General features: G+C 38.6%; 1 protein-coding gene across 2 annotated transcripts; it reads right to left on the bottom strand.

The window, feature by feature from the left end:
• Positions 1-5982: 5982 nt before the first annotated feature.
• On the bottom strand, positions 5983-23463 carry LOC146449885 (uncharacterized). 2 transcript variants are annotated; one of them, XM_085101009.1, is made up of 7 exons: positions 23314-23463; positions 16304-16555; positions 14309-14632; positions 11947-12291; positions 8952-8999; positions 7724-7846; positions 5983-7417 (listed from the first exon to the last, which is right to left on the bottom strand). In XM_085101009.1, the coding sequence occupies exons 1-7, from the start codon at positions 23387-23389 to the stop codon at positions 6969-6971; spliced, it is 1617 nt and encodes a 538-aa protein (XP_084957135.1). In that variant the 5' UTR covers positions 23390-23463; the 3' UTR covers positions 5983-6968. The 2 variants fall into 2 exon arrangements, with proteins under 2 accessions (XP_084957135.1, XP_084957136.1); XM_085101010.1 differs by lacking the exon at positions 23314-23463 and adding an exon at positions 21803-21924.
• Positions 23464-26662: the final 3199 nt, after the last annotated feature.

The raw sequence follows: 26662 nt of genomic DNA, 5'->3' as shown, positions 1-26662 counted from the left end.
AATGAACCTGTTAAACCTAAATATCAACATAAATAGCTAGGTGAATTTCTTTCCAAATCGATGCTGCCATTTTTGGTGATCATTCTCTATATTGTCACGACCTGTTTACTTGGTCACGTGAGAGTTAAGCACATTTTGGTTGGCTTAAAAAGGGGTGTTTAAAAAATTACTATGGAAATAGCAGCAAAAACGTCACAAAATAGTGGGAAAAACAAAAGCCCTGTACGTGCGTTATAATTTTTGGTACATTTCTTCGCCACATTCGGCCGAGCAACAACGTGAAATAACCAAAACTTTTTGTGGAGAACGTGAGCGCGATGATGGTAAATTTTTGACTCTTTGTTTCAACTTGAACGCCGTTCCCACCTGTTCCGTTACTGGATAGATGGCCAAATTTACAAGTTAAACGGATGGGGACGATCTGGAAGTAGTGCAAGTAACACGAACTTATTTTTAGAAAGTGACGTTTTCGTTGACGACTGCAACGAGAACGTCAGAAAACAATAGTTTTAATGAAAAAAAAAAAAAAAAAACACAAGCTCTGCAGGTGCATTATAAACTTTGGTACATTTCTTTGCCGTCCTCGGCAAAACAACAACGTGAAATGACCACATCAAGGTTTTATGGAGAACGTGAACGTATGATGAGAGCCTCCCCTTCGACGTAGTCTCCTGGATCGATAGTTCGGCCACATCACACAAACTGATGAGAAGAAATTATTGCGAATTTATTTAGAAAATGCGAAAGTTATTTGTTAAGTTACGTTTTCGTTGCAGTTTGGTGTGGGTTAAAGGAGAAATGAGTTTTCGGAATGGCATAAGTATGTGAAATACTATTTATGCGGAGTGACTTAAACAAATAAATTAACCTAAGAATGCGTCCTGTTTTTCACGCTCATTTTTAAGAGCACCTTTTTGCAGCCTGCGTGCAGACGCTTCCTGTTTTCTTTGTTTAAGTGCAAGAATGGAAATAGGAGACGTCTGCACGCAAGCTATGATTTTTTTATGTTGCAGACTCTAGTAGAATATTAAACAACCAGACAACAGATCGAGGATTAAAAAACATGTGTATGGCTTTCAGATGGAATATATTTACTCGCACAGGCTAACACCAAAGCCGTATTCCACTGAATGTTTGTTCCACATTCTTTTTTTTCGAGGCAGACGAACAAGAGCTAATTATAAACTGAAAATAGCTTCCCTTCTTACCCTCTATTCTGACAGCCCAAGAGGAACTTTTAGTCCAATTCTACGCAGCTGAAACAATGTATACTGTTTCCTTCGTATAATATTTCGGCCAGCCAGACCAGGCTCCTTCCTGTATAAGATTTTACTAAAAGTTATGATAAGATTTTGAGTGACGCAATATATTAATAATAATCAGTGTTCCCATTAGCCAAAAAGGAATATGGATACATGAGTTTTGGACATAAAACAATGATATTACTGAGGAAGAATGATACTCTATATATAGCAGCGGCAAATCGTTATTAATGGTGACCGGAATCTGTAATTGAAACGTCCGTTTCCGCATCACACCCGCGCATCAATTAAAGCATTTGTCTAATAGTTTGTGAACTGCAACTTAAAACTCCAATACTCTTAATACAGCAAAAATAGCAACATAAGTCATTGATCTCCAGGCTGTATAATTCGAATGCGTCAGGTGAACATATGTTAACTTATGTTATACACAACTTATTTCGAATACTCTTCCCGATAAACGAAAATCTTTGTTTCAGCGTTGAAGGTAATCGTTTTCTTTCCTTCGATATCCTGAACGTTACTTGTTATTTTTTAACATCGACAAAAAAAAAAAAAAAAACTCTTTCTTATTGTTCTTAATGAAACCGAGATCCTCTTTCACGTTTTCTCTTTTACCAGGTGTCAAGAGAGTTAATACTTTGGCCGCTCGCTTGAGGCAGCTGTAATCCTCTCAAACTCGTATCCAAAATGTTCGGCCTCCTACGTCAGCGGACACCCGCAGTTCTGGGATCTTCTTAGCTCACTGACGTCGAGCGAAACCTTTATAGCTTATTTTTAATTTTTTGTGAGACGTCCACTATTTTTTGACGCAATAATTAACGGCGAACATGGTGGCTACAAAGACAACTCCTACTGTTATGAAAATACATAATAAAATGCAAGATCCACCTGCCACGGCTTCCACTTACGCAGAATCAAGAAAAGTAAAACGTTGAACATTTCATTTCATTTCATTCAATAGACGTTATTTTCGAGCTTAAGAAGAAAAGAAAGAAAAGAAAAACTAAAAACGGTTGCTCGATTTTGTGAAAATTAAAGCATAATGTTGCTTTGGTCTTTCTTTCCGCCGACGATCTGTGATTGGTTGAGAAATTCGCGCCATTTTCTCAACCAAACAAGAGCTAAGAAAAAGCGAACTCCACACATACGTTTTCCCGCGCTAGACATTCTTTTCATGCATTATTTACCTTGAGTTCTCATTGGTTCATCGTGTTGTTTACGCTTGGTTAATTTGAATGGCACTTTTCGTTTTGGTTTAACCACGCTCGATAGAATCTATGAAGGCATATACGGTTTATGTAATAATTGAGGTCAAAACTAGCCTTAAATCTCTGTTTTTGCGACGTTAGCATTAAGGTGTATATGATAGATTTTTTTTATTTGCTTGATCGAATCGGAACCTTTTTTATGTAAGACTGAATGTCAAAAAATCTATACTCATACATTCTCTGCAATGACAATTACAAGAATAAAATAAATGTGAAAAACATGTTTGGGGAAAAATTCAAATGGTTTTAGACTTGAAATGAAATCTTTGAAATTGTTTGTATTGTCTCTTTAAAGTGTATATGACAGATTTTTTTTTTTAATTGCTTGATCGCATCTTCGTGTTTTTCTTGTATGAAATAAAAAAATTCCCTATCAATTTTCCTTCTCCTCGTATGAGGCGGACAAATACGTGTAATTTCACTTCCTGTTGGGTACAAAACCGCGCAAGGCGGGAGACTGGGGATAATGGACCTGTGACGTCAACACAAGAACGCTGCTTTCGCGGGTTTCAATGTTTTTGTTGTGCAAAGGAAGAAAATATGGCGCTACGGTATGTTGTGTATGGTTGTAGCAACAACAATTTTTACCCAAACATGTTTTTCACATTTATTTTATTGTGCTATTGTCATTACAGAGAATGTATGAGTTTAGATTTTTGGACATTCAGTCTTACATAAAAATCGTTTCCGATTACCCATGATGATCAAGATAGCATGCTGCTATTTTAATATAGTTCGTATGATTGTCTCTGAAATTCATCATTTAATGACCAAGCCCCAGTCTCTATTTCAAAGGGAAGTCATAAGTGACTGCAGATCTGAAAGATTGACGTGAATTTTCGAAAAGAAAACATGGTTCAGAACCCCTCCCTACAATATTTTTTGCACTTTACGGAAAGTTGTATCCGTAAAAAAAATACCGGATCGAAGATCACCGAGCTCGTTTTTTTTGTTTTTGTTTTTTGGTTATAACCACTTAAAGCTAAAATTAGGAGGTGTTTTCAACAGGTCATACTGCAGCTATGGTTACCTACTGTATGTCGAGAAAATGGCCAAGACTTGTTTGCCAATGACGGACATTTGTTTCATATCAGTTGTAGTATCAAGCGACAAAGGGTGCATGGTGATATTGATCTGTCAAAGTAAACCTGACGGATAGTACTGGAAACCGGTGCCTGCCAATTTAATTATCAGACATTCAGGGCTGAGTTGCTCGAAGCATGGTTAGCGCTAATCATTAGTTAAGAAGTATTAAAACCTATAGGTTGTTATGGTATTTAACCCGGGTTCGCGCTAACCATGCTTCGAGCAACTGGGCCAAGACTGTTAGGGACAGTTTATTGTCCCGCGCCCCTCCGTAACCCCCTTGTGGGGATCACTTGACGTTATCGATCAACCATGTGCTTTGGCAGTCTGTGCTTTGCGGTTTTGCGAAGTTTGCTCGCTTTCATGGCTTGATTTTGGAAAATTAGGTCTGAAGATGCCCAAAATATGCAAGTTATCGTTTTGACCGCTTATTTGAGCTGGTTTTATGTAATTCGCTATTCATTTAAGCCCGAGTTGCGAGCTCTTGCATTTTGTATTTTCAGCTGTACCGAACAAACGAATCGACTAATGAATCACCGATCTACATGTGACGCGAGTGAATGAATTGAACGGTTGGAATCGAGTGTAGCGTTTCGAGTAACAGAATAAACATCTTCAGTCGCTATAATTGTCTTGGGGTTTTTCCAACATCGAATGTACAGATATTTGGTAGAGTATTGCATGTGCATGTTTAGAATATAATATTACAACAATACCCTTTATTTTGCGTGGTAAATGTTCCAGCCAATCAGAAAGAAAAGAATTTACACTATAGAGAAAATTCATTCCATAAACTGCCTGACTTTCTTGACCAAACGAAAGTCTTCCTAAGTGTCACGTGACATTCATTGGTTGATGACGTCACATAACTTGTTTTTGAAAATGGGGAACATTTATACTCCAAAATTTTGAAAACGTTTGCCATTAGAATGTTTAGTATGTGCCAACCTAATTCCGCCTTTTAAGGTGGTACTCGTTATTTATCTCTTAAGGTGCTTGGCCATTTATCATGTCACGTGACCCATTTTCCTTAATTGACCGTTACTCTTAAGATGTGGACATCATTAAAAGGCGGGATGATATAGCTCTTAGCGGGGTTCATCAAGAAAGCAACGAACAAGATTGATATAATGCAGCTTTTTGTTCCCCATTTTTAAGTAAAGCTTTTAATCATTATAAGTAATTTTCAGGTCACGTGACTAGAATCTGATACAGCAAATTATGGAAATTGATAAGGACACCAATAATAAAATGTTTGCCAAGTTTCGCAGAGATCGGACAAATACTTCCCCTCCAGATAAAAATGTGCATACCAATTAGGCTGGTCAAGCCTTAATGCACTTGAGAGAAGAGAGCGGAAACACATTACATAGATCTTATTAACGGAAGGGTGTGTTTTATGCATAAAAAGACCCTCAACGATTGATGACACGAAACCTAAGCGCGCTACGTCTTTGTTAATCAGCCACACAGGATAATGACAGAGGAGGATAAGGAAGATTAACTTATTCATCGTGTGTTTGTCAAGCGAAAAAAAAAAGAAAAAAGAAAAAAAAAAGGAACGAACTTTGGTCGGATTATTCGAAGGCTAGACAAAAAAAAAAAAGTAACGGAAATACGAAAGGAAAGCCTTTTAACTGTAACAACGTAAAGTAATTACAACCTCATTTGGGAGACTAAATGATGGTTGATTTTTGCGAATTTTTATGAATTATGTACGAATTGGGATAAAGTGGCGAGGCCGAAAAGAATGACGATCAATATGAAAAGTCGAGAAAAGCAAAATGCAAACAACAAACAGCAACAACAACAACAAAGGCCTGTAGTTGTGTTTGAGATCAACGCAGTTCTCAGTATCCCCTCTCTGCTGAGTAAACGTTTGCAGCCTAATAAAACCAGCTTTTGGTGCGACCGGTCTTTATAGCACCAAGGTGTCTCAATTGTTGAGCTAATAAGTAAACTTTATAAGGATCAGAGACATGGAACCTGACATGTATCCAATGCCTGCCTATTTTTGTAAACGACTTTATTGCCTGAAATACAAACATTATGTACATACAAATGTATACTACTGAAACACAAATGATACATAATGTGCTTGTTACCAATACGTACTATCAAGCTAGCAAGGCCTTAGGTTTTATAACCCTTTGAACGCTGACATACTTGGTCTTCATTCTGGTATTTATTTTTTTTAAAAAAGTTGTGTTTTGGTTTTCTCTTTTAATCTTTGGGCGTGAAGGACTGCTTTGCGTAATTTACAAGTTCCAAAGACTTGAGTAATAACAAAGCTATACGAAGTAGTTATAATAATACTGCTACTAATGATGATGATGATGATGTCGACTAATATTGCAACAGGTGATAAACATAAGTAATGTCAACTGCTCCTATGGCTAAAAAAAATCCTGACAAATATTACTCAAAATCTAGATTTTACTAAAGGAATCTGCAATACGAAAAACCGGGAAACCTTAGGCTTGATGAAAGGATTGGGAGAAGACACTAACTAGTAAGAAGCGAAATAACTAACCAACCACTGATTGCTAACTTATTCATTATATAAAGCTTAGAACGACTCGACGTGTGAGTTAAAAATAGCTAATGAATAACTTACGTCGCTGCGAAAAGAAAGCCTAATCCCTTGAACGGGATTCGAACCCATGACCTCTGCGATGCCGTTGCAGTGCTCTAACAACTGAGCTATGAAGTCAACTGGGATTTGGTCATTTTGTGAATTTGTGTCATACCGGTCGACGTGAAGCGATGGAAGTGGAATATATGAAGTACATATATTTGCGGGTGAAATAATGAATAAGTGAGAGACTATTTCAGTTATGTACGCAACTTAGGTCCTTGCGGAAAGAAAGCCTGAAAAACATATAGCCTTGAACGGTATTAGAAATCAAATTACGTTGAACAATTTCAAATTTCGTTCAAGCCTAAATTTTTCAAGCTTTCTTTTCGCAGCCCCTCTTACGGTGCGTACATTAATTACTGCGATGGTCATTCACTTATTCATTCTTTCATCCGCAGATCAATATAATTATGTATTTTATCTATTCCAGTTCCAGAACGTTTTCATTCTTTTTCCAAGAGAAGGTAAAGGTGGCACATAATACAGCATTTTCATGTTAAGAATGAATGAACAAAATCTGATGTAAAATTATTTCCGTAAACGCTACTCGTTCATTATGAAATAAATTTCACCTGTGATTTCAGTTTTTCCCATAAAATACTGAATAAAGCAGTCGGTGTTGGGGCACCTAGAAAAGGGTTAGGGGGAGGGGTTGGGGAAATTTGTGCTCTCTCAAATCGCCTGGCCTGGAGCCTTTCACTGTTCACAACTCTACGCGGTAACAGCTTTGCCTCCAGATACAGCGTGCAACAATTTCTCCTCCCAGTTTTGCTTCTGTTTGTACTTCTCAAAATTCAGCAAAATTTGCTTTCTCAGAGTGACAGGCAATCTTCTCTTCTTAAACTTGTCGATCATCACAAGAATCAGCGACGAATCTCCCGTGTCCACTCCTCTCTGGATGGCCATATGCAGCTCTTCCCGACAGAAGTTGCTTGCCAGGTAGTTGTCAGACAAAACAATAAGCACTTGACGGCTGCCGTACACACTGTCAGCCATGTTTTGGACGATTGGCTTTCCCAGCTCAAAGTCCCGGCTGTGAATACTGTATAGTATCGCGTGTTTGTCGAGGAGCGAGATCAGATTTTCACTGACCCATGCAAAGTCCTTTGAGCTGTAACTGATAAACAGTTTGTCGTTTGCAACTTGGTCTTCTGGAAAACCTGTATTGAGAAACAAACCACATTGTAACTAATGAACTAAGTTAAGATAGGACACCTTTATTTATACTCAAATGTTTTCAACCCTCAAGTGACTAAGTAGTTAATTAAGACTGGGATAAACTGTGGCCCAGGTAACTGTCCGTTGCTTAATGCTTTTTTTTTTTTTCCAGAACTCTGCATGCTGCTCTTTCATCAGATGACCCGCTGGGAAGAGTCGACAAATTATTGTCACAAATTAGTGAAAAAACTATCGGTTTTTCCTCTTTACTCCTTGATATTTGAGTTAAATGTTTCAGTGTAACTTACTCTTAAAGTTCTTCGAAGTCCACTTTTTCTTGACGTAGCGAAGAATGACTAACGCCGTCATAAAGAAGGCACTTCCTGCTGCCAAAATAATAATGGGCAAGATCCACTGCGTTCGGCTGCCTCCTGTGGAAAATTAATAAAAATCGTGGAACATGAAAGTGAGTGAATTGTAACTTCGTTTTGTCCCGTTCCGCCATCCATATCAGTTACAATCTCATCCTGAACCCTGTTTGGCATGATGCTAGTCAGTTGCTGCCGTAATATTTTCTGTATTTCCCTCTGATAGGCTAGTACATCCCGCCTCCCTCAATTGTAATTTTAACTCTAATTACATCTTATCGCAACTTCCTTTGAAAACTTGCATTAGATGGTGAAACGGACTCGGACGAAAACGCAATTTGGACGGAAACAATTAACAAACGGTCTTAACCGTGAAATTTGCATCTAGCTGCGTTCCAATACCTACATCGACTTTCGTGCAGGTTTTACTAGCGCAAGATCAAATTGAACGCATGTCGGCAAGCTATTGCAATTAGGCGCAGGTCCTGAAACGTTGAAACTGCAAATTGTCGCGAGTTTCAAGTGCGGAGTTACCGAATTCAACCTGCACCGATCATTAACTCCTATTTGACGTTTGATTGACACATTTTGTAGTTGTGTTCATTTGTTACGGATGTGATTTTGAAATTGGTAAGAGGGCTTCTCGTCTTGTAAATTGCTCTATAATTATTGTCATGATTTTACAATTCGCATTCCCACGAATCATTCGAATGATTGCAGATCGAAGCGGGATCCACTCAGCTTTGCTACTATTATTGGCTAAGTTAAACTACTTTAGTTATTGTTTCATTACTGCAAGGGATTGTTTGTGGAAGTAGCTGGTGTCCGTCCCTTAGCGACTAAAAACCTGGTGGGTGCAGTGGCACTCCCTTAAATAAGCTATATAGATGCGTGTCCCCCCAAATGGTGTGCGTTTTGAGCTGTTTTGGCCTCATGTTGGTACAGGTGTTAATGTAAGCACAATAACATATATGGGCAAATTTATCTCTCCACCTTCAAATGAAATCGGTGATATTTCAAAACTTAACATTCGACGTAACAAAGCTTGAATTGCCACTTTAGATATGCAAACACAATTCCTCCAGTTCTGAAAAAGAACATGGATTTAAGAATCCAGGTCTGAAAACAAGTATGGATTTAGAAAGCACAAGAGGGTTAGAGCACTGACCTGATTTTGCCGAATGACTTGTCCGGAATGTAGTTGGAAACTCTGTTGCTTAAAAGCAAAATTTTTACTTTAGAAAAAAATTCAAATTGGAAGCGCATATGTATGGTCGTCCAAATGTTTCAATATTCGTTAAGTTGTATTCGCTGTCACTAAATTACATTCGCTGTCGCTAATACTTATTCGCTATCGCTAAATCGTACATTCGCTGTCGCTTAAGCCCGCCGCACACGTGAGGAAAGAGCTGAGCAAAATGCCTCGCGAGGCAGATAGCTCAGCCGTTTCCTCTCGTGTGCGGTGAAGTTTTGGTGAGAATTTCGCCTCGCGAGGCGAAATCTCAAATATCCAACATGTTTGATATTTGAGATTTCACCTCGCGAGGCGAAATCCTCACCAAAACTTCACCGCACACGAGAGGAAACGGCTGGGCTATCTGCCTCGCGAGGCATTTTGCTCAGCTCTTTCCTCACGTGTGCGGCGGGCTTAATACTCATTCTCTGTCGCCAAAACTCATTTGCTATCGCTAAATTTCATTCGCTGTCGCTAATACACATTTGCTACGTTGACTTTGCTGTTGCAAAATTCCAACTTCGCTTCGCTGTCGCTAAAATTCATTTGCTGTCGCTGAGCTTTTTCATTTCATGCGCTAAAAATTAACTCAGGGTGTCCCCACACGGGAAAGTTTGTGGAAAGCCGCTAACTGCAGATTTGCATTCAAAGGCATGTGAGATCTCACGATGGCCGACGAACCCTCTTCTTCATTTTAATTTCAGATTTAGTTCGCTTCTAAGCCGTTCCTCAGTGAAAAGCTAGAGCTAGTATACGAAAAGGCTTTGTTTTCAACCGTGCACATGAACTTAAAGTTTGGTTCATGGCACCATCGTGCTTCGTCTCGGCGGGAAAATACGGGACTCGGCAAAATATGGATACGGACGGACGGATGCGGACGGCGGATGGCGGATGGCGGATGGCGGATGGAGAAAAAAGAAAATAGGATTTTAATACTGTTAAATTTATTGGTTAATTGTAACCTTCTAAGAAATGCTAGCTTTGGCTATCTTTTTTTAATTGGAATTAATTTATATCTTATTGTCAGTCAAACAGCGAAAATGCTATGGAATGTTTCTTCTCGTTTTTCAACCAAATCAGTCTGAGTTTGCAGTGGAACTCCGCTGGTACATTAGTACGATACACCATCCGGCAAAACAACACTTTCACATTCATGAGCAGTTACGGGATAATCTGATTAACGGGAAAATTACTGTATGGGCTCTTGTTAGGCATTATAGATTGGAAATCGTGGTTATTGTTCGAACAGACAGATCGATACAATCGATAATATTTGAAGATGTCCAAAGATTTATCTGGGTAGGATGTCTTGAACAATCGGGACGAATTTAAGATTGCAATTTTGTTTGTGGTTCCTCGCTGAAACGAACATGAACTTCTCGTGCTTGAAAAAATGTCACTTTATTTCTCTGGGAAAATTTTATGGGTGCCATATATGGACATTTGCGGTCACGAAAAAGTTACGTTCTACTATTCGGACAATAACGACGGTTTGCAATCTATAATGCCTAGCAAGAGCTCAAACAGTTATTTTCCTGTTAATCAGATTATCCCGTAACTGTTCATGAATGTGAAAGTCAGTGTTGTTTTGCCGGATGGTGTGTCGTACTAATGTACCGGCGGAGTTCCACTGCAAACTCAGACTGATTTGGGAGAAAAACAAGAAGAAACATTCTATAGCGTTTTCGCTGTTTGCTTGACAATAAGATATAAATTAATTTCAATTAAAAAAAAAAGATAGCCAAAGGGACAGGGAACAGGGATCGTTGGCCATCGTGAGATCTCACATGCTTTTGTGGCGCTTTTGAATGCAAATCTGCGGTTAGCGGCTTTCCACAAACTTTCCCGTGTGGGGACACCCTGAGTTAATTTTTAGTGCATGAAATGGAAACGCTCAGCGACAGCAAATAAATTTAAGCGACAGCGAATCGAAGTTGGAATTTTGCAATAGCAAAGTCAACGAAGCAAATGTGTATTAGCGACAGCGAATGGAATTTAGCGATAGCAAATGAGTTTTGGCGACAGCGAATGAAATTTAGCGATAGCGAATGAATATTGGCGACAGCGAATAAGTATTAGCGACAGTCAATGTAATTTAGCGAAAGCGAATGAAATTTAGCGATAGCAAATGAGTTTTGGCAACAGAGAATGAGTATTAGCGACAGCGAATGTACAATTTCGCGATAGCGAATAAGTATTAGCGACAGCGAATGTAATTTAGCGACAGCGAATACAACTTAGCGAATATCGAAACATTTGGACGGCCATGCATAGGAACACGACTATCGACTTCGCTTGAACTGTTTTATACTTCATGTGAGACGGTTATATATATATATATATATATATATATATATATATCTCCTTCAGCAATCCTTGAAGCTACTGGCTTATTTTTTGTGCACTTCTGATTGAGTAACACATTTGATGACAGTCACTAAGTGAGCCAACCTTTGTTTCCGCCGGTCAACTAACAACTAATATGTTTGGTCAACCAACCAAAAGAACGATCAACCACCCAATCGACTGACCGACCGACCCAACCAACCAGTCAATCAACATCAACCAACCAACTAAACGACAGGCCGATCAACCAAACAACTAACCTACAAACAAAGAAACTATTCGACCAAGCAACCAACAAACCAATCGACTGAACGACCGACCCAACCAACTGACCAACCAACCAATCAGCCAACACCAGCCGACCAACTTAACGACTGACCTACCAACCAAACAACTAACCAACCAACAAAGAAAGTACCCGACCAAGCAAGCAACCAATCGACTCAACGACCAAACAATCAACCAACGAACCAGCCTACCAACAAACAAACCAATCAATCACCCAACTAACAAGCCGACCAACTAATTGAACAATCAACTAACCATCTATCGCCTAAAATGGATCTGAAAAGTAGTTTCTTACCAATTTCTGGTTCATACACCTTTAACTCAATGGACGCTGAAGTATTTTGCCATTTGTCCCATTCACAGAACATTTGACAACTATACGTCCCCTTGTCATTATCTGTGACGTTCATAATGGTCAGGATGAAAGCTTCTTTGCATTTGGTACTTGTTTCCTTTAAGTCCACTGTATACTTCTCACTGGATTTCAATGGTGCCGACTTGTTTTTGAAATGCCATTCAAGATAGCAGTCATGAACATAATCTAATTGTCCGTCAACCAAGCAGATAAGGGTGCTGTTGGTAAAGGTTGTCGTGTGAATCGTTGAAGACTCAGTAGCTGGAAAGTAATTCTTGTGGGGGCCTGTGGGAGGAAAAATTTGAAATATTGCTGAAAGAGGTTGTAATTCAGTAAGAGAAAAGCGTATCATACAGCTGTGTAAGCTACAAAACAGTTGTAAACGGAGAAGTTCACTATACTTCGATCATGATAGACTTTGTGAAAGGTTAAGTTAGCTAATTTCAAAGTGGCGGTTATATTACTCAATACATATAGCACATTAAAAAAATAAAATTAAAACAGGGGGTAACCAAACTTATTTCACACTGCAGGATTTCTAGCTACTACGAGCAGTCATAAAATGACGTAAACCTAGAAGAGAGACATCCCCTACTGTCAAAATAGAAAGGTATTTCTACCAATAAAAATCATTGTTACTCTTATAAAAGTTCAACGATGCAGTACAACAATACAATATAATGTCTTAAAGATACTTATAAATTAAACCAACGAATAGTACGGCAATCTGAGCATCTGTCGGCTTCCGGCGTGATAAGGAGTAAGGGAGTTTACGCAAAAGGACGGCTGATGTGGTGGGACGGCACATTGTCCTTGTGTGACCAACGTGACGTCCACGTATTTACGACTCTAGATTGTAACATTCCTACTGCTCGTGGTCTTCGCGTTGTTACAGATGACGGAACATCAGTTTTAGTCCCAAATCGCCTAAAAGGTACTAAGATATCATGTTGGTCACACAACGATAATTCACCGTCCCCTTCCGTCAGCCGTCTTGTTGCGTAAACTCACTATTAGCTCACGCGGACCGTAAACTGTGATAGAGATTCCAATTTCCTCAGAATTGTATTTGTTATCGATTTTTGCATTTTCTTAAAATAATTATATAAAACAAGAATTGGGAGTCACGATGCTCTTTCAGAAGGGAACCTACCAATAATTTCTCCGATGAGAAATGTTCTATACGTCCGCGCACCCTGATAATGCAAAAAGCTAGGAGCTTATTTGACCAGCGTCGACAGTAATTTCTCGTTTTCTTTAGTTTTGCTTTACAATGCTCTGTAATTGGTTAGCAAAATATGCACCCCTTTCTCAACCATTAAGAAACAAAACCAAAACCTATCGTGACTTGCTCGCTTACGTTTTCCTGCGCTTGTCGTGACGATTACATGAATTTGATCCGAATTCTGATTGGTTCAATGCACTGTTTACGTCTGCTGTAATTGTTCAAAGTAATTACTTTGGTTTTGATCCGTTACGCCACTCAAATGACAACTGGTGTATATTGTGCAAAGGAACTATTTAATAACAGGTTACGACTGGTTTTCTTAACACCAAAGGCTCTAAAAATTCATTGAGAAGCGTTTACACACGTGTTTGTTAGAGATGAGCTACAGACTTCTAAAACTTAGATATTCAGCGAAATTAAGCGCTTCCCTAAAGTAACAATTTACTCCACAATTAAATTATAGAAATATAACAGCCACCCGTAAATTCCAGGGGCTCACAGATGACATTATTTCTCATCAGACGAATTACTTTTAAGGAGAATTATGTCCACAAGACTTCACTACGTGAATGATTTGTATTTATTGTCCGTCAAACTCCTCTTTGAATATACCAAAAAACCATCTCGTACGACACGAGAAAAAAAAAAAAGAAAACAAGAACTGTTCCGACTAAAAAACATGAAATTTATAGCGAATACGTGACGAAATTATTTTGGATGTCCCTCGGGCAAAAACAAAACAGTTTCACTCTTAATAAAACATGTCTTGGCATTCTTTCTTTTGTCCAACTTCAGCCTCTACGCCCAATCAGTTAGATGTAAAGACTACTTATGTATGTAAGAGAGTTTTTGAAATATGTAAGATATGTTGTATTATGAATTTTCAATGGTTTGAACTGATGTATGATTAGTTTTAGTTTTTAATTTTAACGCACGACCCACAGGCTGCAGAGCTCTAACTTATTATCTTGCTTAAATAAAGGCTGTCTGTCTGTCTGTCTGTCTGTCTGTCTGTCTGCCTGTCTGTCTGTTTGTCTGCCTGTCTTACCGCAAGAAACAAAGGAAATTACTTACATTTATATGTCACCCGAATGTTGGAGGACTGAATACTCGACCAGCCGGGAATATTATTCTCTGCAATGCAGGTATATAATCCTTCGAATTCTTCACGGCCCGATGGAATATGAAGAGTACTTTGTAAAGTAACCAGATCCAGATTCGAATGTTTCTTCTTCTCTGAGTGGTAAAAACCTTCCGATCCATTCATGATTGGTTTGCGGTCCTTGTACCAAATTACACGAGGAAGAGGCCAGCCCATGAAGACGCATTTCAAATCTCTTGTTTCGCTCCTGTAAATGTGCCTTGGCGACGTCGTGCTAAACATTAATTGTAGCTCTCCTAGAAAAAGAAGCAGACTTTAAGTTATAATTATGAACGCATGTACCTTAATCTTACTATTTTTTTCCCTTGAAAATATATCGCAAAAGGCTCGTTTTCTTTTTCTCTATTATCTGGAGAGTTTCTGACAAATAAATAAATAAATAATAAATTAAATAAATAAATAAATAAATAAAAATAACTGTAATGCACCTAGGAGAAGAAACATTAAAGTACATAAAATTGAGCAATAAGGAAATCCTGATCAGTTCATGAACTTTACCATAGAATAAACCACTCCAAGAACCAATGGATCATGCTCTGGGCTGCGCAGGTCTTGGCTAATCATTAACGTTTTAAAATTTAGGGCTTGTACTACGGTGGGTGTGTGTGGGGGGGGGGGGGGGTGTTATTGTAATAATTAGAACGTTTGACATCATATCTTAAGGTCTGTGCTCGAGGTCTAGCCTCTGCTGTCATATTGTTTAGACAAGAAACTTTTTTCTTAAGGTTTTACTTACTTACTTACTTACTCACTCACTCACTCACTCACTCACTCACTCACTCACTCACTCACTCACTCACTCACTCACTCACTCACTCACTCACTCACTCACTCACTTACTTACTTACTTAATCACATGGTCTGCCTTCACCCAGCCGGGAGGGTACCGGCAAGATACACCCAGGGCAACCCCATTGGTGAACTTTCATCCCATCCAGCGCAGATACGTTACTAATAGTTGCGTCAGGCAATAGAAACTGGTGGTTTATCCAAACCACCCGAATGGAAATTTTCGACAAAAAGACGAAAAGATTTAGCTTGTCTTAACAGAAGATGGATAACATGCCTAATGTATGAACATCAGCTGTAAATCCCAAAGGAGTAATTAAAATGCATCACTTTGACCAGAAACCCAAAATTTCAGAAGTACTCCAAATGGAATGACGCGTACCATTTGATTTTCCAACTGGAATTTCCGAGTTTTCCTCAGTTGTAAATAGTAATTACACCCTTACGCAGTTCAACTCAGTACCACATATGAACTTAATTTAATCACCAGGTGCTCAAATTACTTGGATTTAAACAAGAAAAAAGGGGAAATAAGAATTATAAAAACTCAGTTTCAGACTAAAATTAGTAACTTGTAAATTACCCTGCAAAGCGTATACTAAGAGAACATGTAGATGTTGCACGGTCAGAAATGCTGACCGAGTATTCGTTGAGGAACGGTAGTTTAGCTTCACACGTGCGATTTACCGTACACTGATGACCCGCAAAATTAAAATTATGCAATAATACTGTTGTGGTTACTTCTGATAGGGAAAAAACTGCTCTTAAACCACACGAGACGGATAATTTTATTGAATAATTTTATTGAATAGAATTTTATAAATTGCCACTTTTATCTTACAATCACAGTTTAAGGGGAGTTATTAAAAAAACATAAAACAAGAAAAGAAAGAAAAAAGCTTCTAATTCTACCTTGAGATGGTTTTCAGGAGTTCAAACTCATCTTCGAATTGTAATTGAATTGTGATCTCCCGTAGCCTCGTCAACAGTCCTCCTTGGCAAATCTCGGTTCCCTACATAAGCGTAAACTCGTTGTGGCCCAGAATTAATTCCGTTCAGTTCTCATGCGTTTGAGTATCGCGCCGTAGATATCTAGGTCAATGAAAAGAGTAACTTACTTGTGAATTGTATACGGGTGCATCGACATGTTGAATTCGTGATTTGCTTTAAAACCAGGCCAGCATTGGCTGTTACTCTTTCCTTCACTTGTCGCCATGTCATGCCGAGTGTAGTTTCGCCATTTCCGATCAAGCAGTTTACATTCACGTTGGAGTCTGGGGCAACAGTCATCTGATTGGAATAACGACAGTCACGTGACGGGGAACAGAAAGCCCTTATTTCACATTCCAGGCTGCTCGCTGATGAAGCACCTGTGACACAGAAAAAGAAAAAGATATTTAAACATATCAAAGTGAATGTAAAGGCCACCTTTGTGTTTAATGTTTCACTGGACACAGTTAAAACTTGAGACATGAAATGGTTGTGAGGTTTCACTTTTGGCTAGACTGAACAATTCTTTCCTGTGGTGCTGTTTTACTTTACAAGGTGTTTCTAACTTTTGAGTCTGTGGATAACATACTAAAGTGTGACCATTCAAATGAAAGCTACTGAGCAGTACGTACTTTCCTGTTGTGATGGTTTAATTTTTGACCACGTGGATGAAAACCTAATATGTGTCCATTCACTTGACTGGTCTGGAGTCAAAACTTCAACTAAACATTAACTGATTAGCAGAAATTTACGTTGGCGAAGTTAGTGGGTTTTTTTTTTTATTTTTAATTTTTTATTTTAATTTTGTTAATTGAAATTCCCTACATTTGTCACAATGAACTTGCAATGAACTTGGGCGTTCTTAGTTCTGACGACTGAAGGTACATTTGTTTAGTGCTAACTATTTGTTTACATCAGGGTGTTCTAATTTTTAAAAGAATTGGGTCTAGACTATAAGCATAACTTTATTTTTCTTAAGGATATTAAAACGAAGGACCTGCCACGCGAGTGTGCGAAAAAATTGTTCCCCGTGCATGCTTCGCGCGCGCTCGCGAAGTTTCGTTTCTTTTACTCAGCCCTGAGGTAAAAATAATGGTCTACTCGTAGTCTAAATTACATCTGCCGGGCAATGATTGCACTGGGATACCCTGTAATACTGTTAGTCTCATGCTGCAGGCAGTGTTCTATAATAGTAGTATTTTGAAAAAGCAAAACGGAAATACTCCTAAGCCACCAACTTTATCATCCATTTTGGTGTCACTTTGAATGGCTAAAAATCATATTTGAATCAATAGAATCGTTAAAATAATGATTCAGTTTTGTTAACAATAAACATTTTAGTTCAGAGAAGCTATTATTTATTGTCTTTGGCTGCGGATGGCTAGGATGGTAACTGATTGCAACACTAAATTTTTTTCAAGCTCTTCCTTGGTATTTTACGGAAGTCGCTAAAAACTGATTATAGTGAGTTCTACCCTTGAGAAATCCCTTGTTATTTTCTTCCTGGTGCTCTAAGAGCGATTTCATGTTAGCAGAAAGGTTCTTTGTCAAATATTTGAGCTCTTTTGACCAAAAAAAAAAAATAAATTTGTACGTTGAGATTGTGTTTTTCCCCAAGTGCAAAGGTTGCAGTCGCTTCCGCCCATCATTAGCCAGGTCGCGGCGGTTTCTTTAATCTTCTTACTGAAAGCGATTGAAAGCGCTTTAAATTCTGTCTCCGTCAATTCTCCTTTCACCATAACGGTTATTTTAAGAGGAAAACGATACAGATACGTTCCTCGTGTTACTACCGTGAAGTCGGAGTCTGGGTACGAGTAAAAGCCATCGGTGTTGTTTTTAGTCTTATTATGGCTAGTTTGGGACGTTTTCCTCGCAATTTTTTGCCTTTCTCGGATAGTTACACCTTTCTTGTTTATCATCAGGATATTTAAAAATGGCGACTTGTCGAATTCGAGAAAATTTGTCTGTAGAAGAAGTTTTAGAGCGGCTAGATGCGATGGACGCCGATCCATCGATCGTTTATGAGTCGTCTGAGTCAGAGATCGAAGATGAGGAAGTTGTGGCCGTTTTTCCTGAGAATTCAGTGGGAATTGAGGATAATTCTGGCGACAGTCCTTCTTTATCGGATGAAGAATGCGAGTCTTCGAGTGAAAGTGAGGTAGATCGTCGCGAATATGTGAGAGAACAGCGACAAGACAGGTCTCGACAGCTTCGAGAAGCCATTGGCAGAGCACGTGGTCGAAGAAGAGGCCAAGGAGCGGTGAGAGCCAGAGGGAGGAGAGGAGGAAACCGAGGAGCCAGAATCCAAGATGGCGGCCAACAATATGTTTGGTTAGAGGAAAACAGCAGGAGAAATTTAAAACAGTTTACAAGTGCTGTTGGGCCAACAAGACGAGGTGAGAGGAGGCAGGCAAGTGCTCTTGAGTACTTTGAACTGTTTTTTGACCACCATGTGTGGAATTTGTTATTGACAATGACAAACCTGAATGCACAAAGGAAGAGGGCTGCTGGTACTGATGGTGGGGCCTGGAAAGATGTGACCCTGGAAGAACTGAAGGCATTCTTTGGACTAAACATTGCCATGGGAATTGTGAAATTGCCTGCGGCTAAAATGTACTGGCAGCAGAAATGGCTTACTAATGTTCCTGCCTTTGGTCAAGTCATGCCCAGGAATCGCTTCTTCCAGATTTTGCGCTATTTGCATGTCTCTGATGATGCTGCTATTGTTCCTGCTGGACAACCAGGATACGATAAGTTACACAAAATAAAGCCACTATTGGAACTGCTTTTTCCTAACTTTGAAAAAGCTTATAATCTCCATAAGAACATATCTATTGATGAATGTATGATTCCTTGGAGGGGGCGTTTGTCCTTCCGCCAGTTTATTGCAAGTAAGCCAATCCGTTTTGGCATCAAAGTCTGGGTCTTGGCAGATTCAGAAAGTAAATATATTTATAGGCAGCAATTGTATATAGGGAGAAATCCAGGGGAAAGGGCAGAGGTGGGACTAGCAACTAGGGTGGTAAAGGAATTGTGCACTGGATTGGAGGGTTTTGGCCATCATTTATATACTGATAATTTTTACACAAGCGTGGATCTTTATCAGTATTTATTTGAAAACAGTATTTATGCTTGTGGGACCATCAAGGGATCGAGGAAGAATTTTTCGAAGGAAATATTATTTGAAGGGACCAGGGGCTTGGCCAGGGGCACATATCAATGGCGGATGTGTGGTCCACTTCTTGCTGTTGGGTGGCTAGACAACAAAGCTGTTTACTTTTTGTCTACCATTCACTCCCCTGAATTTCCACAGCGGGCAAATGCTGAGGCAAGGGTTGTTCGGCGAAGAGGGGCGGGAGAGGGAGGGGAAAGTGGAGATGTCCCTTGCCCACCCTTGTTGAAGGATTATAATAATTACATGGGTGGGGTTGATCAAGCTGATCAAATTCTAAGGTATTACACTTGTATCAGGAAAACAGTGAAGTGGTACCGTCGTGTTCTTTTCCATGAGGTAGAGGTGGCCATTCACAATGCCTTTGTCATTGAATGCCATGAAAGGGAGGGAACAAACAGACCTAGGAGGGTTGCTTTGGACTTCAGGTATGAGTTGGCCGAGGGTCTGATAGGGAATTCCCGTACCCAACCAAAGACCCCAAATGCGCCACGAAATGAGGAGTTACGACTCCAAAATGTGGGTGCACATATGCCAGAAATGCTTGCAACTAGGGGAAATTGTGCTGTTTGCAGCAAAAAAATAAGACTATCTCATAACAATGACTTCAAAGATGTTCCCAAGGATAGGTCACCCCCAGTTCCATATGTGCCACGCCCAAGCATATTTTGCAGGGTGTGTAATGTTTTCCTGTGCATCCAGAAGGATCACAACTGTTGGGGTGATTATCATTCTAAAGTAGAGTACTGGAGATAGAATAACTTTGTAGACAATTTTACCTTGCATTTTAAACATTTGGGTCTTGCTACAGGCTTTGTAAATTGAAAAATGTTAATTTTTTATATTAAAATATATTTTTTATTAAGTTTATTAATATTTTATTAGAAGCTGTGACTATATGACACTGTATTAAATGATGTATTCTTAAAAAGAAATGTCTAAAGTTTCATTTGATATCTCATTTATGGTAGTATGTTGACCATTAAACAACTTAGAAACATTTATTTGTTGGTCCTCTTGTATCCTTAAAATCCACCCCCGGGAGCCTGGGAATGAAAGAGTTAAAGCGCTCTTGGGCTAAATTTCACATTCCTAATGTTTTTGTTTTCTTTTGGCTGCGCAGGATGTGGAAGAAAGGAAGAAAATTGAGGACTAAAGTTGCTAAAATTTAACCTAATACTAAATGACGTTCTTCATTTGAGTCATGTATATATATGAATCAGCAGTGCGTTGTTTACCTTTATTCATGTAATCTGTGCGATGCAGATAATCTGTTGGGGAGTTCACAGCCCTATGCCTTCATCAACACATTGCTGATCACAAAAATTCCGCAATCGGTTGACACTTCTTAGCAACCAAGAGAGGATCATCCTCTCTTGTAGCAACTCAGAATAGGAACAACGTTTTAAAAGAGAGCCAATTTAGAATTTAAGAAAGTATCAGAGTAAATTTGATTGTTTAGTTTTTCAATTGCTTTTCATCAAGAATCTCAAGCCTAGATTCAGACCGATTCCATACGTGCTAAACTTTTTGTGTAACGTTTTTACTTCTCTATTAATGTTGCAACTTTTTGATGACCTATATCTTGTTCTCTTTAGTATTTACATATTTCAACAAAGTTTTACAAATTTTATGACTTGATGATGAGGTTAAGCTAGCGTCGCAACGTCGTCGTTTTTGCTTTTTCTGTCATGGTATGAAAACTTCGGTCTCAGCGATTCGTGTCAGGCCTCTCAACGGAAGTCGCGGCTTTTATTACTGACAATAAAGATTATTCCAAAATGGCTTCATTTTTCTATTCTTTTGTTCATATTCCAATTAGCCCTTCTTGCCTCGTTCAAGGTGAAATTTTCATTTAATTTTTGAGCTTCTTACGAGGTAAGAAGGACGGATTTAAATATAAAAAAAATTTTAAAATGGTAGCCATTTTGGAATAAGGTCTGTTCTTTTTCCTTCTGTGAAAGGAACTCTGTAAGCATGTTTCCCCGAAAAGCAGGTTTTGTTATTTTTAAATACTTCAAACTTGGCCACTAGAAGCGTTTCATGGGCTTAACTAAAATCTCGCTAGCCGCCAGGTTTTTATTGGTTACGTCAAAATATCGTTGTTGAGATAACCTCAGGATAAATAATTGTCTTCAAACTTTCAGTTTTCCCTAGCTTGCGCCGCTGCGGCGCAGGCTAGTTTTCCCATGCCTTCAAATCTTTCCACCGTCTTTCTGTAATTACTCCCCCGCTCTTCATGTCATCCTTCTCTTTTATAAAAATTCTTTCAGTGCAAGCTTTTTAAAAATTTCTCGAAGATTGAAGAACTTTTGCCTACAAAGATGTAAAAGAGTTCTCAGAGGATTACTTGAAATATCGAGGAAATATTTCAGGAAAACCCTAAAACGCGGCAAAAAAAAAAAAAAAACTTCAATCAACTGTGCTACCTGTTAAGGTTTCGAAAGTAACTTACCACCGCTGCCGTGTATTTGGACACAGAAATTTAGGAAAAGTATGGAGGTCGCGGCAATGGAAACTGTCTCCATCATGACTGATATTCAGTTTTCCATGACCAAGCTTTAATGCACTGTGCTTAGACAGAAGGGAAGTTTGTCCGGAAGGATAATTTACAGTTTGTGGGCATCAGCTTCCTTTCTTACCCATCCTGTGCATTTAGCTGCACAAGATGAGCAAGAAAGGAAGAAAATTGAGGACGAAAGTTGGTAAAATTTGACCTAATACCAAATTACGATCTTAATTTGAGTCATGTATATATATGAATCAGCAGTGCGTTGTTTACCTTTATTCATGTGATCTGTGCGATGCAGATAATCAGTCGGGGGGTACACAGTCCGACGCCTTCATCAACGCATTGCTGATCACAAAAATTCCGCAATCGGTTGACACTTCTTAGTAACTCAGAATAGCAACAACCTTTTGAAAGGGAGCCAATTTAGAATTTGAGAAAGTATCAGAGTAAATTTAATTGTTTAGTTTTTCAATTGCTTTTCATCAAGAATCTCAAGCCTAGATTCAAACGGATTCCATACGTGCTAAACTTTTTGTGTAACGTTTTTACTTCTCTATTTATGTTGCAGCTTTTTGATGACCTATATCTTGTTCTTTCTAGTATTTACATATTTCAACAAAGTTTTACAAATTTTATGACTTGATAATGAGGTTAAGCTAGCGTCGCAACCTCGTCGTTTTTGCTTTTTCTGTCATGGTATGAAAACTTCCGTCTGAGCGATTCGTGTCAGGCCTCTCAACGGAAGTCGCGGCTTTTATTACTGACAATAAAGATTATTCCAAAATGGCTTCATTTTTCTATTCTTTTGTTCGTATTCCAATTAGCCCTTCTTGCCTCGTTCAAGGTGAAATTTTCATTTGATTTTTGAGCTTCTTACGAGGTCAGAAGGACGGATTTAAATATCAAAAAAAATATTAAAATGGTAGCCATTTTGGAATTTGGTCTGTTCTTTTTCCTTCTGTGAAAGGAACTCTGTAAGCATGTTTCCCTGAAAAGCAGGTTTCGTTATTTTTAAATACTTCAAACTTGGCCATCAGAAGTGTTTCATGGGTTTAACTAAAATCTCGCTAGCCGCCAGGTTTTTATTGGTTACGTCAAAATATCGTTGTTGAGATAACCTCAGGATAAATAATTGTCTTCAAACTTTCAGTTTTCCCGAGCTTGCGCCGCTGCGGCGCAGGCTAGTTTTCCCACGCCTTCAAATCTTTCCACCGTCTTTCTGTAATTACTCCCCCGCTCTTCATGTCATCCTTCTCTTTTAAAAACATTCTTTCAGTGCAAGATTTTTACAAATATCTCAAAGATTGTGGGACTTTTGCCTACAAAGATGTAAATGAGCTAGTTCTCAGAGGATTACTTGAAATATCGAAGAGATATTTCAGGAAAACCCTAAAACGCAGCAAAAAAACATCCAATCAACTGTGCAACCTGTTAAGGTTTCGAAAGTAACTTACCACCGCTGCCGTGTCCTTGGACACAGAAATTTAGGAAAAGAATGGTGATCGCGGCAATGAAAACTCTCTCCATCATGCCTGATATTCACTTTTCCTTGACCAAGCTTTAATGCGCTGTGCCTAGACAGGAGGGAAGTTGGTCAGGAAGAATATTTTATTTGTGGGCATCAGCTGACGCTCACGTGTTATTACTAGGCCTATCAGTTTGGTACTGAGACCAGAGCGGATCCCCTCGAGGGGTGGGGGGAGGGGGACCTGGTGCATTCTGACTATGGCTCTGGTTTGTTTTTAACATATTAGACAATATTTTCTTCAATTCTACGGTTTGGGAATCACACACCCTGAACTGAAGATATGACTTTCGTGTACACAGTCAAAAACCACTCTAAAATCTGTCCATGCGAGGAACATTCGTTCTCGCGAAAACAAAGCTACTTTTCATAGAGGTATTTTATTCAGTCATTGACACAGGTATACTTCGAAAAAGAAAATTTGAGTTCTCCCAACACTGAGGAGTTGAACCTATGAGCTTCAGATGCTCTACCAATTAGTTTCAGGAGACTCGTGGGAGCGAGGCTATTTCCTTCAGTTTCTGACAATGCCTGTAGCACTGACATAAAAAATACCTCTATCATGTATTCACCAGGCCCTGGCCCCGTTGTTCAAAGATCAGATAACTCTATCCAGTGGATAAATCGCTATCCAGCAGATAAATTGTACTTCAACCAATACATCCAATCCACTGAGTACCTAGGCGTTGGATAAAGTTATCTGGGGACAACTGGGGCCAGACTTAAAACATAACTACATTTCTTTCACAAAACTATTTTTGTTACAATTGTTTTGTCGTTTTGTTACTTTCCAATACATACGTCAGTAAATGTGTATGGCGTGATAACACCTCTTTTATCTACTAGTGGTCACAATTTTTTGTCATTATTATTATTGCTGGAGTTGTTGTAATGTGTTTCTAGACTCCATTGTGTTTGAATTAAAAGCTGGTTAATACAAAACTGGAAAGGTTTCTACATATATGTACGAAAAATATCGATGGAATGCAGAGAGGCTGTAAAAGGCTTGGATAAATTCGCCAGCAGAATTTCGAACATAGTTCGTAGCTCGCGGCTTTGAACATTCTACCGGCAGAAAACCGCATATATATTTTAGCAAACCCTGAGCAGAATACGGAAAAGTCAGTAACACGAGATGATATATATAATGAACAAATTAAAAAAGAAATAAAAATTACCAAGCGTTATGATGTGCCGCTCGTAGCATGCGCCTGTGAGTAGTTAAGGAGTTGGCGTTATTGACTCATTTTTCGGTTATTTTTATCGTAAATGTTTTTTGATTTAAAAGAAACGACACAATAATCGAAAATGCGCTAAGAAATACACGAAAAATAATCAAAAATGCGTTAAAAAAATAATAAAACAGTGCGTACATGCGTATGCGTACATGAAACAGGAAAAATCACCCTAGCGTGTTCCTCTCATGAACATGAACAGGAAGTCCCAATTCTCGGAAAACAGGAAGGTTATGATGCCATAAAACAGGGACTATCCCTGCTGTGTCATCAATTTAGCATTGTCGTATGACAGTCGTATGACTTCTTTTAACCAAGCAGAACTTCCATTTCTTTTTCAAAAATGTTTCTTAAATGAATTTTTTTCCAAATTTGTTTCAAAGTTGGTTTTGGTTTTAGAGACTTTGAAAGGTACTTTCACAATGGTTTATACACAAGCGCAATTGGAAGAGAAATTCATTCATTCAACATGAAAATCTTATCGTAATTTTCACCCATTTATCAACAAGAGGGCTATTATCAAGTATAAAATCGTCATAGTGTTGCATTTTGCTATAGAATTCTTGAGAATTAAATTCACCAGATTTCAAAATGTCTTTTATATCATTTAAAAGGTGGCCATATGTTTGAAAAGCGTATTATTTTTATTTTGTTAAGTGAAATCTCCTACATTTTTCACAATGAACTTGCAATGAACTTGGGCGTTCTCAAAATGTCTTTTATATCATTTAAAAGGAGCCCATTTTGTTTGAAATGCGTATCGGCATTGATCAACCTTTTTCTCTTCATCCTTATGCTTGATAAATGATTGAATTGATACGGAAATAGTGTTGTGAAGCTAATGTTAGGGTGTGTTTTGACTTTAATTTTAGAACGCAGTTGTTATTTCCTTTCGATAGTTTTAATGAATATTTTCCAGATTGTTTGACATTTTCCTGTTGTTCAAAGATTAGAGTTAACAGCTGTGCTGTGTACAGGTTTGCTTACTTCCTTTAAGCTTGGCTTGGGCCTCCTCGAAGATTGAAATCAAGGCAAAATACCTAACGATTTTATTAGCCTGATTGGTTTCCCTTTCTATTGATTTTCTTAGAACATTTGTGTTGTTCTTTCCTGTTAGTGTATTTTGGCGAAACCAATTCTTATCTCTGGTTGGGACCACCTGGCCTTTGAGTTACGACCGTAAACATGTTTACAGCACGCTATAAATTAAGGCATGATTTCAGTGATACTGGTAGAGAAAAAGAACTGAGTAGTGTAGATGTAGTATTGTGAAGAAGGCGTCGTCAAAGAATAAAGAGAGAACTAGTTAGATTCCTGGTGCCTCTCCGCTGTGCCGAGCGAGTGTCCAACAATACCTGATATAGCCAGCAACTCCTGATGTAGCTACTGCCGAAAGTGATACCTCCTGTGGCAAATATTACGCTTAAAATATCACCAGTCAGCTTCCATTTTCTTAATCTTTTAAACGCTGCCTTGTAGCACCATTGTTTTTTGTGGTATGATGTGTAACAAGCTTTTAATTCTGTCACTAGTTCGATAATTTGGTTGAAATCAAGAATCTTATTCATATATATAATATTTTTGTTATTTTTCTCGATTCAACAACTCTTATTTGCCTTTGTAGTTCAACTTTGAAGGTATCTAGTGGGAATTGAAATGACTTTTGGCCTAGATCGGAGCAATATAACAGCCTTTATTTTTCCACTACTATGTCATTTTGCCAAATAAGGTCAAGAGAACGCGAGCAAAAAAAAAAAAAAAAAGATCGCAATAAACTGTAGCGTCCCGGTTTGACCGGTTTACAACAAAGCGAATACGGACGGAAAAGGCAGAAAAAGGAGCAACAGTGGCCGGACTAGACGAACCCAAAATTGACTTGTTTGGGTCCTTTGGACTTGAATTTTTAGAAGACGAAATCTTAACAGAAACAGACTATTTAACTGAACAAACAGAAACTACTGAAACAGGTGGTGTTGCTACAATTACTGAGCAAACAGAACAAACAGAAAGCGGACAACTTCAGGAGCGATGAAGACATTGACA

This window comes from Pavona decussata, unplaced genomic scaffold, assembly GCF_977016875.1.
Source record: "Pavona decussata unplaced genomic scaffold, jaPavDecu1.1 SCAFFOLD_563, whole genome shotgun sequence".
Classification (NCBI taxonomy): Eukaryota; Metazoa; Cnidaria; class Anthozoa; order Scleractinia; family Agariciidae; genus Pavona; species Pavona decussata.
Note: the sequence above shows the minus strand (reverse complement) of the source record. Positions and strands in the feature narration are given on the sequence as shown.

Coding starts and splice junctions, on each gene's coding strand:
- LOC146449885 (XM_085101009.1), bottom strand. CDS start 23,389: ATGATGGAGAGAGTTTTCATTGCCGCGATCACCATTCTTTTCCTAAAT. Junction 16,556..23,313: donor CCAAGGACACGGCAGCGGTG/GTAAGTTACTTT, acceptor TCTGTGTCACAG/GTGCTTCATCAGCGAGCAGC. Junction 14,633..16,303: donor CACCCGTATACAATTCACAA/GTAAGTTACTCT, acceptor TTCTTTTTCTAG/GAGAGCTACAATTAATGTTT.